The sequence below is a fragment of the Mesocricetus auratus genome, unplaced genomic scaffold (assembly GCF_017639785.1).
Source record: "Mesocricetus auratus isolate SY011 unplaced genomic scaffold, BCM_Maur_2.0 Super-Scaffold_100007, whole genome shotgun sequence".
In the NCBI taxonomy this organism is placed as follows: domain Eukaryota; kingdom Metazoa; phylum Chordata; class Mammalia; order Rodentia; family Cricetidae; genus Mesocricetus; species Mesocricetus auratus.
Genome location: NW_024429191.1, coordinates 1,963,881 through 1,977,740, shown reverse-complemented (window position 1 = coordinate 1,977,740; position 13,860 = coordinate 1,963,881). Strand labels below are relative to the sequence as shown.

At 41.9% G+C, this 13,860-nt stretch overlaps 1 protein-coding gene across 3 annotated transcripts in view; it reads left to right on the top strand.

The window, feature by feature from the left end:
* The first annotated feature begins 3,742 nt into the window (after positions 1 to 3,742).
* Atf7ip2 (activating transcription factor 7 interacting protein 2) overlaps positions 3,743 to 13,860 on the top strand; it is a 52,836-nt gene continuing 42,718 nt past the window's right edge. For all 3 annotated transcript variants that reach the window (XM_040748106.1, XM_040748105.1, XM_040748107.1), the window contains exons 1-3: positions 3,743 to 3,823; positions 9,911 to 10,002; positions 13,479 to 13,633. In XM_040748106.1, coding sequence (XP_040604040.1) covers positions 13,489 to 13,633 — 145 coding nt within the window. In that variant the 5' untranslated portion in view covers positions 3,743 to 3,823; positions 9,911 to 10,002; positions 13,479 to 13,488. The remainder of the gene's footprint in view (positions 3,824 to 9,910; positions 10,003 to 13,478; positions 13,634 to 13,860) is intronic.

Genomic DNA, 13,860 nt, shown 5'->3' with positions numbered 1-13,860 from the left:
ACACAGACGTTATAGTAGTTATAAAAGTGTTGGCTAGTATTTAGGGCTTCTTATTGGCTAGCTCTGTCTTAATTATTAACCCATTACTATTAATCTATGTATTTCCATGTGGTCTTAGCTTACCGGAGATCGTCTGATTCGTTCTCTCTTCTTGGGCTCACATCACAACTCCTGTCTGCCTATATTTCCCAGAATTCAAGCCCTGCATATCCTTCCTGCCGGCACTAGCCACCCAGTGTTTTATTTATCAACCAATAAGAGAAACATATATACAGTAGGACTTCCCCCATCGGCTCAGTGAGTAAAGGTATGTACTTCAAAAGTCAAAAGAGATGCTAACCATAGGTTGTAAATCTATAGTATTTCCATAATAATATCTGGGCACCATAATCTTGTTAACATAAAATTAACAATATTAGCCATAGCAATTATACTTTATTTCCATTCTATCATTTAATGTAATATTCATTTAGACCACTGTAAGCTAGAAACATGAGTGCTGGAACATAAAATTAACAATAATAATCATACATTGTCAGCTGGGCGTTGGTGGCCCACGCCTTTAATCCCAGCACTTGGGAGGCAGAGGCAGGTGGATCTCTGTGAGTTCAAGGCCAGCCTGGTCCACAGAGTAAGTTCCAGGACAGCCTCCAAAACAATACAGAGAAACCCTGTCTTGAAAAACCAAAAAAAAAAAAATCATACATTATCTTAGTCACTGTTCTATTGCTGCGAAAAGACACCATGCCCAAGGCAACTCTTACAAAAGGAAGCATTTAAATTGGAGATTGTTTACAGTTTCAGAGAGTTACTCCATGATCAGCATGACAGGAAGCAGACAGGCATGGTGCTAGAGCAGTAGCTGAGAGCTCTACATCCTGATCCACAGGCAGACAGAGAACCTGGGTCTGCTATGGGTTTTTGGAACCCCAAAGCCCACTCCCAGTGATATATACTTCCTTCAATAAAGTCACACCTCCTAATCCTTCTAATCCTATCAAAGAGTTCTACTCCCTGGTGACTAAGCATTCAACTATGTGAGGGCATTCTATTTCAAACCTCCACTCTTTGTTATATATCATTTAATGTTGAATTCATTACAGTCTGTAAGCCTGTACATGGGTGTTGGGGAGTATCTTGGGCCCTTTAGAAGGGCAATAGAACTTTTACTGGACATCGGTTAAGTATGAGATAGCAGACACAGGCACTGTGTAAGGGATAATGGAAAAGATATGGCTGTAAGAGGGTGGTGGTAATTATATTTGTAAGAGCTGAGCTGCTGCTCAGCTTTTTTGCATCTTTGCAGTTATGTTTGGCTAGTCGCTCAGGGACTTTCAGCTTTTATTGTTTATTATGGTAAGGGCCTAGAAAAGCTGGTCAGTTTTAGGAACTTTCCTGAAACAATTTTGATTTACCTTCCTGTTTAAGGAGCTTCTCTACAGATGAAATATTTCTTTTCTCTTTTTTTTGCGGGGGGGGGGGGATGAGGTGGGAGAGGGCAGGGATTTGAGACAGGGTTTCTCTGTGACTTTGGAGGCTGTCCTGGAACTAGCTCTTGTAGACCAGGCTGATCTCGAACTCACAGAGATGGACTTGCCTCTGCCTCCCGAGTGGGCCACCACTGTCTCGCTAAGATGGAATCTTTTTTTAAAAATGGTTTTCGAGACAGGGTTTCTCTGTGGCTTTGGAAGCTGTCCTGGAACTCACTTTGTAGACCAGGCTGGCCTCGAACTCACAGAGAACCGCCTGCTTCTGCCTCCTGCGTTCTAGGAATAAAGGTGTTCACCACCACCGCCCGGCAGAATCTTTCAAAATGGGAGGAAACTCTTATACAACAACATGGCAGCAGGCCATAAGGGCATGTCCTTCCCCTTGGAACCCAAGAAATTAGAATTACCTCAGGGATGTACTGGAAGAAAAGGGACTGGAGCTCCAGGGGGTATCCAGAAAATGCACTTGTCTCCTGAAGAAACTCAATTGTCAGATCCACTTCCAGGGGAGATTGGACCTGAGACTACAATAGGCAGAGACCACACTGTGGCCAGACTGTTTTTGCTGAAACTCTATTTAGAGACTGGGAGTTAGCCAGACTCCCTGATAGGCACACAGATAGGGGAGGGGCCACAACTAAGTAATAAAGGTGGTGAACTTACAAGATGCCGTAGGAGAGGCTTCCTAAGGGCTTTCTCAGGGGAAAGGCAGTGAGAAGGAAAGGGCCTGCTCAGTAGTAAGCGTAAGGGGAAGACAATAAGAAAAATACAAGGACTAGAATCTCCTGAGCAGACTCCCAACTTGGGGTTTCCTCTCTCATTCTGACAGGAGATCATCCTTCTGGCTTTCCTATATATTGGCTTATTGTTTCTCTAAGATAGTCAATTTCTTGCTTGTTACCCAGAACAAACTGAGCTAATAGCCATTATATCCAGAAGACTGGCTTGGGGGAGTCTCAGGATCTGTCTCTTCACCCCTCCCAATGTGGCCATATTGAATAAATCTCTCTCTGTTTTTCTGTAAGTATTTGACTCCCTTAGTTAGCTTATTGAGGATGAGTGGCAAACCCTGCCTTGTTGCAGCACACGTAATAATCCCTAAGTCTTTTATAGCAGGACCATGTTTTTAAATATGTATATATTTAAATGTGTGTGTCCCTCCATGAATTTGTGTGCATCACATGCACGCAAGTGACCTCGGAAGTCAGAGGGTCTTAGATTCCTTGGAATTGGAATTACAGGCAGTTGTGAGCTGCCTGACGTAGATGGAGCGCTGGGAACTGAATTCTCTGCATGAGGGCACAGGCTATATATTGCTGAGTCATCTCTTCGGCCACTCGACATAGCAAACTTTAAGGGACTGACATCTGAAAACTCAGTAATGAGGACACATGTTACTGTACTGCGATTATTTATTTGTCTGTGTATCCATGTATCTATCTATCTAGCTCTATTTATCTGTCTGTTTATCGTCTATTTATTTTGAGATTGGTGGGTTTGGAGTTCATTCAGGCTTGCATTTAACTCACACAGACCGGGCAACCCCTGCCTCAGGCTTGCTGGTTTTAAAGGAGTGTGCCACCAGGTGTAGCATGCAAATGACTCTTTCCCATATTACCAGGCTGTGAGCTCTGTGTGAAGGAGAAATGCCAGGAAGATACTCCTCCCCCTCCTCAGCAATGCAGCATAGCTGCTCAAGGACATTTTGCAAACAGCCCCTACTGGTCAGGAGACTTTCTGTCTCCAGAGCACATCTGATGATAGTAACGAGAAATACTGTTTTTCGTGGTTTCTTAGCCCCTTCTCTCTAGAGGCTCCACAGAACGTCAGTAAAGGCTTGCTGGAGCAGCAAAGCCTCGAGTCCCCTGTGGTTATCTCGAATTCACGTGTCCCTGGCCGATCACCATCCGGGATTCGAACTTAGCAGGATTTCACAGTTGGAATCCATAATCCTCTTTCCTCCGGGACTTGCTTTTGTTAACAAATTTAGTAAGAACTTCCTAAACACCTTTCAAATCTTTGCCCAATGCGGTGCTCGCCTGCCTCAGGGACCCTGCTGAGAGGCCCGGGACAGCTCTAAGCGCGGGGTCGGGAGCCCGCGGCTCGCCTCCAGTCAGTTTACTTTTCCCTCAGCCGCTCTGCACCCCGCCCACCGTCGCCGTGATTGGCTGGGCTCCAGCCCTTCGCGCGTTCATTGGCTGTCAGAGGGCCGGGGGCGGAGGCAGGGAGATTTTAGTCTGGCTCCCGCTCCACCGCGGGTCATTTCTCCTGAGGTGGCGGCTCGCTTCTCTGCGGAAGCCGTCGGGGAGCGGCGCCGCTCCGCGCCGCGCCGGGTACGTTGCGGGCGGCGGTGGCTCCGTGCGGGCGGCGGTTGGAGGGGTGGCTGGCTTCATGGCGGCGCTCGCCCCTCGGAGGCCGGCCCCGACCTGGAGGGAACCGGTCCTGAGGGACGCAGGGACGACCGCGGCGGGGCTGTCGGGAGCGGCCGCCTGGGCTGGCGCGACGCGGGGGCGGGGGTGAGGATCGCCGCGGCGGGAATGGCTGTGCTCTTTGCTGTGCACTCTTGCGTACGGCAGGTGAAGTGGTGGTGCAGCCCACGTCCGGCGTCTGTATCCGCTGGTCAGGTCCGGAGAAGCCACGGACTTGTAGTGATAAACACAGGTGCCAGGACAATTACCTGGAGCACGCCGTGTGGTCTTGATCTGTGGTAGGCAGGCAGGCTCGGAGGGAGAGTAACATCTTTGGACCAATTTGCTGAAAGAGACTGGCACCTGGAGTAAGCCCATGGCGCCTTGGGCTTGCTGCTCCATGGTGTTATGAAAGAAAGACCCTCAACTCCCGCAATGAGCCAAGTTATGTGGAGCCTATCTTCACCACCGGCAGGGCTGTCCTAGCCAGAGTAGCATCTCAGATTTAAAAAGAAAAATCATAATAGTGCATACATGACTATTCCGAAAGCAGCTGTGGGTATCTGCAGGGAGCAAGCAAGCATTGTTTGCAGTTCTCATAACCTTAAGGTCAAGGACACATTGCATAGAAATATATGGTTGGTCTACATGACCTGTAACCAGTTTACCAAAGATAACGCTAAATTTTGCTTAATATTTTTACGAATTGTCACAACTGCAGAGTTCAGTAGCACACTATAAATGGGACTCTGGCTGATGCTGAACGCCATTCAAGTAGAGGTCGATTTTAGTGACTTTTTTTTTGGTTTTTCGAGACAGGGTTTCTCTGTATTGCTTTGGAGGCTGTCCTGGAACTCACTTCGTAGACCAGGCTAGCCTTGAACTCACAGAGATCCGCCTGCCTCTGCCTCCCGAGTGCTGGGGTTATGGGCATGCGCCACCAATGCCCGGCTAACAATTTCTTATTCTTCCTCGTCTTTTTCCAGTTTGGGCAAACCAGTTAAAAGAACGTGTCTTAACATAGGAAACAACAGTGACCTCTTTGCTTAAAATTCTTAAGGAAACTGACTTCTGTCTAGTGTGGTGGGGCAATATTTAAATCCCAGCATTTGGGAAGCAGAGGCAGGAGGATCTCTTGTGAGTTTAAAGACCAGTCAGTGAGACTCTATCTTAGTAAATGAATAAATAAAATGTGAAAAGGAATGAAATTATTAAGTCTTGTGAAAGTTGCCTTTTTTTTTTTTTTTTTTTTTTGGTTTTTTGAGACAGTGTTCCTCTGTAGACTGTCCTGGAACTCTCTGGAAGACCAGACTGGCAAGTGCCACCAATGCCTGGCTGTGTATGTTGTTGGTTTTTTTTTTTTTTTTTTTTTTTTTTTTGGTTTTACGAGACAGGGTTTCTCTGTATTGTTTTGGAGGCTGTCGGTCCAGCCTGGCCTCAAACTCACAGCAATCCTCCTGCCTCTGCATCCCAAGTGCTGGGATTAAAGGCGTTCACCACCACCGCTTGGCAAATGTGGCTTTTTTTTTTATTAGCTTGTTTATCCCTCAATTTCCTTTTTAGAAAGGTGGAATCTAAACTTAACCAAATTGTAGATCAGCTACATCCTTAGATTAACTTCTACCATAGCCAAAAGCAGTGCATTTAAAAAAATAGCAGCTAATGCAATTTAACCACCTCTCGACTTTTTTTGGCTTTATTATATCAACCCTGTGCTTATGTCAGTCTTGAATTCCACTGTTTCCTTACTACTTAGTGTTTTGAATTTTGATATGAAACTTGAACCGTACCTTGATCTCTGCTTGCCTTTATATCATAATTCTCTGACATATACATAATGATAAAATTATTTTGTTGTGCAGGCATGTATTTGCCACTCCACTGGGTTCTAGGAATTAGGCTTCCATGGCAAGTTCTTTCACCTATTGAGCTATCTTACTCTCTGAGACTTAAATAAACCTGGACCTGTACTATAACACACATAGCAATAATCTTGGATAATTTTTAATCTTTATAGTTATAGGTAAGGCATTCTGTGCTTAAGTGTTATCTAAAGAGAAAACAATGAGTTTTACAGCATTAAGAACTATGCTAAGATGAGCCAGTAGGGTCACAATTTAAAGGCCTACCTCAATACTACAGAGTTGGTTCAAGGCCAGCTTGGGCATCATTCATTAGTGAGGGCTTATCTCAAAATAGAAAAGAGTTTAGTGGTAGAGTAATTGGCTAACATAAGTGAGGCCATGGATTCAATGCCCAGTATATAAATACTCCCAAATTAAAAAAAAATGAGAAGATAATCAGATACAGCTTTAAATTTTGAATGTGAATAATTACAAATGTGATGTTTATGGTTCTAAATCTAGTCATCAGCTGGATAGAGCACTCATACTTTTACTGAATTGCCTCTGAAGCACTACTGTTCCTAGTGTTGTGAAAAAGCTAGAGGTGGCCATGGTAAAATTGTTAAGGACTGTTGTACTACTCTATTTTTTTTTTAACCAACCAAAGATAGAAAAAATTAGTTGTGGGCCCTGTGTGGTGTTGCACACTTTTAGTTCCAGTATTTGGGAGGCAGAGGCAGATATATCTCTTGAGTTCCAAGCATTCCTGGTGTACATATCAAGTTCCAGGTCAGCCAGGGATACATAGTGAGACCATGTCTCAAAAGAAAAGAAAAGAAAAGAAAAGGAAATCCCTAAATATTGTGTCCCATGAGTGGTGACTCATGCCTATAATACCAGGACTTAGGTGGTTGTAGCAAGACAGCAAAAAGTTCTAGGGTAGTCTGGTATACATGAAATCTTGTCTCAAAAAATACAAGACACAAAACAAATGAACCTGTCCATGATACTCAGAAGTACTCTATATCCTGCCTCTGTTTCCTCAGCATTAGGATTGCAGGTCAGGTTGTTTTAGAGAGATGGTCTTATACATACCCCAAACTTTTTGAGGGGGGTAAATGTGGATGTAAAAGGGTCAGTTGTATGAGAAATTAAGTAGATGTAGCTGAAATTGTAGTTCAAGAAATGTGAATGGCAGTATACTTAAAATTACAGATTTGCCAGGTGGTAGTTGCATTTACCTTTAATCCCAGCACTCAGGAGGTAGAGGCAGGTGGATATCTCTGAGTTTGAGGCCAGCGTGGTCTACAGAGTGAGCTCCAGGACAGCCAAAAGCTACACACACAGAAACCCTGCCGGGGGAGAGGGTAATGACACATTCATTGGCCAGATATAGTCACATTCATCTTTAATTACAGCACCTGGGAGGTTGACTCGGTCAGATCTTCAAGGCCATCCTGATTGACATGGTGAGTTCTTGGCTGGCCAGGGTGGTGGCACACACCTTTAATCCTAGCACTTGGGAGACAGAAGCAGGTGGATCTCTGAGTTCCAGTCTTATCTAGCTAGTTCCAGGACAGGTAGGGCTAGATAGAAAAACTGTCTCAAAAAGCTAATAAATAAAATGAAGTCAGAGCTCCAGCACTAGTAAATGTCAGTACAGTGTGGGGATGTGCCTATAATCTCAGCACCTGGGAGGCTTAGATTGGATTCTAGGAACAAGCTGGCAAGCAAGACTAGCCAAATTGGTCAACTCCGAATTCATTGAGAGACCTTGCCTTAATATCTATGATAGAGAATGATACACGAAGATGCTCAAAGTTAACCTCCCAAATTTAAGCAAACATATGTGCACTCATACAAAGCTGAAAAAATGAAAACAAAAGCACAAACTTGGCAAGATAGCACCATGGGTACTTGCTGTCCAACCTTGACTCCTCAATTCCATCCCCTGGATCTACCTCCTTGAAGGAAAGGACCAACTCCCCCAAGTTGTCCTTGACCTCCCCTTCCAAGACACACACATACTAGGGAATGTGTGACTCCTTCATTTATCAGACAACATCTTTTTCTTTTGAAATAATCTCCCTTTGTAGTCCTGGCTAGCCTGGAATTCAGTATGGAGACTGGGCTTGGTCTCTAACTCACAGAGATCTTCCTACCTCTGCCTCCTGAGTGCTGAGACTAAAGGCCCCAAATTTTTCTTTTTATTAAATTAGAAACAAGCTTGCTTCACATGTCAATCCCAGCTCCCTCTCCCTCTCCTCCTCCATCCCCCATATTGGCTCTGAACTATGAGGCTTTAACACCATTAGCTTAGCTGACATCTCAAAGTTTTTACTTTTCAAAAGTAAGACTGGATAGTAAAGATTTACTATTTTAATAGCAATACTATTTAATAGTAAAACTTTAAAGACACATTTGAAGATGACTCAGCAGGTAGAAATGCTTGCCACCAAGCCTGACTACATAAGTTTGATTCTTAGGATCCACGTAGTTGAAGGAGGAGGGTACTAACTACCATCAGAGGTACTCACAGCAACACACACATGCACTCATGGCATGACACACACACACTAAATAAATACGTAAATAAACATAATTTTAGGGGCTGGAGAGATGGCTCTGTGTGTAACAGCACTCAGTACTCTTGTGAGCTTGGTTTAGTTTCCAGCATCCATATTGTATTTTACCTGTTGTCCCAGGAGATCAGCTCTGCTTCAAGGGATCTAATGCTCTCTTCTGGTCTCCACTGGCACTACATACACATGGTATACATATATACATTTAGAAGTTCATGAATCACATAGAAAGAACTTGATCTCTTTGAGCTATATGTATATACATTTACCACAGAATGTAAGACAAAAACTAATAGGTTTCTCTGCTAATGCAGTAAGCCAGATCAAGCCAAGTTGAAAAAATAAAAGAACAGGTTTATTTGAGCAAAGAAACTCCCTGGTGAGTTCTGTCCAAGAGGTTGAGGCCAGAGAAGTCACACACCTGAATTAAAGCAGGGAGATTATATAGCCTGTAGGTAAGGGGTGTGTGTCCTCTACAAGCTGGGTTTGTACTCACGTGTGATCAAAAGCTGAATATTTGGGCTGCTGGCAACTTCAGGGAGGAGCTACCATGATCACCAAGAATGCCAAACTGGACTTTTGAATGCCTTTTGTTTATTGGCGATTTCTCTGAGAGGGTGGGGTTTGGAGATGGGGTGGGGGGTTTCTCAGACCTTGCAGGAGTGAGCTAGAGGTTCCAATAAAAACCTTTCCTAGAGAGACAACACACATGTCCACGCAACCCAGAAAGGGAACCCATGACAGACCAATGTATGAATACCACCAAAGTCCAATTTGGTGAAGCATTGAGTTTTTTTTGGGTTACTTTCAAGAATATGAGTGATGGGTTACATATTGTAGAAATGAATCAAAGACCAAAGTTTACGCCAACATGGGTGATAGCTCACAAAGCTGAAACCTGGAACATACTATATACCCTCTAGGCAGCTCAACATGAGTAGCCTTTCCAGGTGCCACAGTTGGTTTAAACTTATAGGCAGTTCACCTGGTTTTGGTTTATTCAGGAAGCTGATTTGGTTCAAAGTCTTATCTGCAGCTCTGCTTGACTAGACCCAGAGGAACTCCCAGCTTTTATTGTTTATTCTGGCAGGGAAGATCCCAGTGATCTGGACTTAAGCTATTTTGAGTTGTTTCCTTTTTTGTTTGTTTGTTTGTTTGTTTTGGAGACAGAGTTTCTCTATACTGTTTTGGAAACTGTCCTGGAACTCGATCTGTAGACCTGGCTGGCCTCGAAATCACAGAGATCCACCTGCCTCTGCCTCCCAAGTGCTGGGATTAAAGGCGTGCGCCACCACTTACAAATTGCATTTAAAAGAGAACCTAACTTGAATGTTGTTGAAGTGTTTCCATTCTTGAAAACAACCTACTAGGAAAGTTCTTCCTTAGAAAGTCACACCAAAGAATACGGAGCTGATTACAGGATTGGTGCAAATAAACTTAACATTTCAAAGTTGTAGCAGAATGTGACAGTGTTGCTCAAATAACACTGGTTTTGCAGGCATGGAAGATGGGAGAGTGTTGGGGTAATGGAGTCATATGGCAGGGTTACAGAAAGTAACTTGGTTTTTTGTTGTTTTGTTTTGCAGGAATCCACAATTAAGAGATTGACTTGAGCTGGATATGTTGGTACAGCAGAGGCAGGTGGATCTCTGAGTTCAAGACCAACCTGGTCTACGAAGTGAGTTCCACATCAGTTAGAGCTACATAATAAGGCCTTGTCTCAAAAGACAAATTGACTTCAGTCTCAGAAGAGATTTGGACTTTGAAACAGTGTTTGAACTATTAAAGACTATGGGATTTTAAAATATATATTGTATTATGAAATGGCCATAAACCTATGGGTCAGGGAATGAATGTTATCATTTGAAATATGAAATGTCCCTTATAGCAATGGTTTTCAAACTTCATAGTGCTGTGACCCTTTAATACAGTTTCCCAAACAAACTATAATTTTGCTACTGTTGTAAATCATAATGTAAATAACTGTGTTTCTGCTTATGGTGAATCATGGGCCCCCTCCGTGAATTACTTAAACTTTGGTTTGCTGTTGCTTTTTGAAGTAGAAAAATCCCATAGTCCTTTTTCTTTTACAAGTTGCAAGATTAGATGGATGGGATCTTAACCAGAAGAGGGCACACTCCCCTTATTCCATTTCACAGCAGGAATATTTTTCAACCAAGTCTTGGCTCCAAAATTCAATTTCCTGATGCTTTTTTTGATTCACACTGTAAGCTTTTTAATTTCTTTTTGCTGTTTACACTTTTTCATTGTGTAGCCTACATAAAAGTGATTTTACTAATAACCACTGAACATTTACTATTAAGCTGTCATGTAATCTCCTCTGCCAAGGAAATTAATCCAGAGTTTTCCAGTTTGGTCTCAGGCAGATTCTTAGGACATGAACAAAAAGCGATGATGATTTTTTATCATTATCGCAAGAATGGTCTCCGGTCCAATTGCTAGTATTGTTTTCTGAAACCTCATCATCTGAACTTCCAGTAGTCCACATTGATGTCAGCACTACTGTCTTCCAAGGTTCTACTAGGATAGTCTGTTAAGCCCCATTTACAGCATTTACCTGCATTCTTGGTGCAAAGAGCAGCATGACAGACCTGTATCATCAGTACCCCCCCCCACACTCCTGGTACCAACTTTTCTTAGTTACTTCTGTATTGCTATGGTAAGAAACAATAATAACCAAGGAAGTTTATAAAAGAAAGTGTTTGAGCCGGGCGTTGGTGGCGCACGCCTTTAATCCCAGCACTTGGGAGGCAGAGGCAGGCGGATCTCTGTGAGTTCGAGGCCAGCCTGGTCTACAAGAGCTAGTTCCAGGACAGCCTCCAAAGCCACAGAGAAACCCTGTCTCAAAAAACCAAAAAAAAAAAAAAAAAAAAAAAAAGTGATTGGGGGGTCCTTACAGTTTCAGAGGTTTAGAGTCCATGACCATCATGGAGCGGAAGCATGGGAGCCTTCAGGCAGATATTGCACTGGAAGAGGCAGAGAGGCCTATATGGAAATGTCTTGGACTTTTGAAACCTCATAGCCCATCCCCAGTGACATGTCTCCTCCAATAATCAATCCCAAACATTTCCACCACCTGGGTATCAAGTATTCAAACATAAGCCTATAAGGGCCATTCTTTTTCAAACCACCACTCAGGTACTTTCTGCTGCTTTAAAAAAAAAAAATTAAATGAGTGATCTGTCTGTATGCCAGAAGAAGGCATCAGATTCCATTATAGATGGATATGAGCTACCATGTGGTTGCTGGGAATTGAACTCAGGATCCCTGGAAGAGTAGCTAGCCATCTCTCCAGCCCACCTGGGGTCATGGATTGGATCCCTTGTTGACTTCAAACTGACTATATAGCAAAAGGTAACAAAGTCCTGATCATTCTGCCTTCATTTGTTCCTGAATGTAGGAATGACAGCCCAGTATCACCATGTTTGAATTTTAAGCAGTACTGGGGGTTAAAGCTGAGGCTGTGTGGCATAATAGTCAAGTACTCTTTTTTATCACCAGGCCTGCAAAACCACTTCATGAGTTAAAGAAATCCTTGAATATTATCTAATCTGTTAAAAGTATCTGTGGTAATTCCACAGAAAACATTCATACTTATGAACTTCCCTTCTAAATTAGGAGCAAGGTTACTTTTGCCTCTTTTATTCAACATTGTACCAAAGGATCGTTAGATCTGAAAGTAAACTTAAAAGAGATTAGAATGAATGAAAAGGCTTTAGTCTTTTGAAAATAAAAACTAATAAGTACAAAATAGTAAGAAATCCATAATAATGATTGAAGAACAAATAAAGATCATCAAAGTTAAAAGATACAAGATTAGTGTATAAAAATAGCTTTCAGTCTGTAGTGATTGAACTTAAATCTTTTTTTTTTTAAGTTTATGCTGGGTTTGTTAGTCAGCTTTAATCCTGCATGGTAGCACAAATGAAACCCTGGGAACCCTTGGTTTGATCCCTGACATTTCCTAAACTGGGTGTCTAGTAAATATCTGGAGTTTAGAATTGAGATAGAGGCAGGAAGATCAGGGATTAGCTCCATAGTGAGTACAAGGGTAGCCTGACTATATCAGTCTCTTTCTCAAAATGTCAAGAAATGAAAAAAATTTGGCAGCTTTAAAAGTGAGCTTACTTGGGGGTGTTAATTGCATTATAACTTGGGTTTATCAGGATATAACCCCATTTACTATGGAACATCAGAACTTTAAATGAGTCCAAAAAAGATGTTGAGAAAAGAGCTTGTGTATAATATAAAAAAGAAGTACAAGGAAGGAAGAATGCCTCCGTTGCTAACTTATTTCACTGAGACCTGAGTTCAGCCTACAGCTCCCATGTTAAAATGATGGTAGTGATGGTGCATGCTTGTAATCCCAGCAAAGGAGAAGAGTCAGGAGAATTCTGGATACTCTAAGCCAGCTAGCCTGTGGGTTTCTTCTGTAGCTAAGATTGCCACTCTGGTGTCACTATGTCTACCTGCTCTGTGCCTGAGGCTGCTTCCTCACTGTGGAGCTAGGTTAGCTATGTATACTGTTTTCCTACTTTTCTCTATATCAACTTTTTCCATGTACTTGATTTTTAGTGAATATATGGACACATTTTTGTTTTTATATTCATTATGCCTTAGAGCTTTCTACAGGAATAAGACTTGCCCTCTTCAAAGAGATATGGTCTGGTTTTCTTCCCAAAACTTTTACCATTCATGTTTACACATGTGACCCATTTAGTATTACTTTTCTATTTTTTATTACCTATTACTTTGAAATTGATTAGATAAGGTATGAGATAAAGAGTAAAGTATGTTTTTTCCCCATATACCTGTCTTGTAAACCTGAATCCTGTATTAATACCAGTCTTTTTTCTCCTTTGTCCAGGTAATGCTTTTGAGACAAGTCAAATGGTTGTATGTGACGCTCTTTCTGATTTCAAACCTGTCCTATTGGTACCACTGTCTTCATTATAGTACATACTATTTAAAATAATTGTTTCTATTTAAAATATAACTTCCAAATAGAAATAATCAACCTGAAGAAATATTCTCACCATTATTTTAATATTATTATTACTATTTAACTGGGTAAATCCATTTAAATATTTTTTTAGGCACATTATCATGTTAAATATATATCTTAAATTCTAGGATACAAAATATGGAAAGTCCAGACAGAAAAAGACAGAAGGTTTTAAAGGCCAAAAAAACAATGCCTACAAGTTGCCGGAAGCAGTTGGAGATCCTGAACAAGTCAAAGAATGTTGAAGTTTCAAAAGCAACAACTGGAATTAATATTCCAAATGGTAATTACTTTGGATGACAAGAGAATTAACAAGATAGCTTTCAGTTTAGAAGCAAACTTTACTTCAGAGTCTAAGGTCAAAATTATGTTTTTGAGTTCATATTTTTGTATCTCTTGAAAAAGCACCTACTAACTTGGTAAATTCAGTCTGCTCTAGTAATTGTGCTTATGCCGTTTTGAAAACTGAAAAATGCAGTGGGACCTGTCACTCTGTCCTTTTTTTATTGT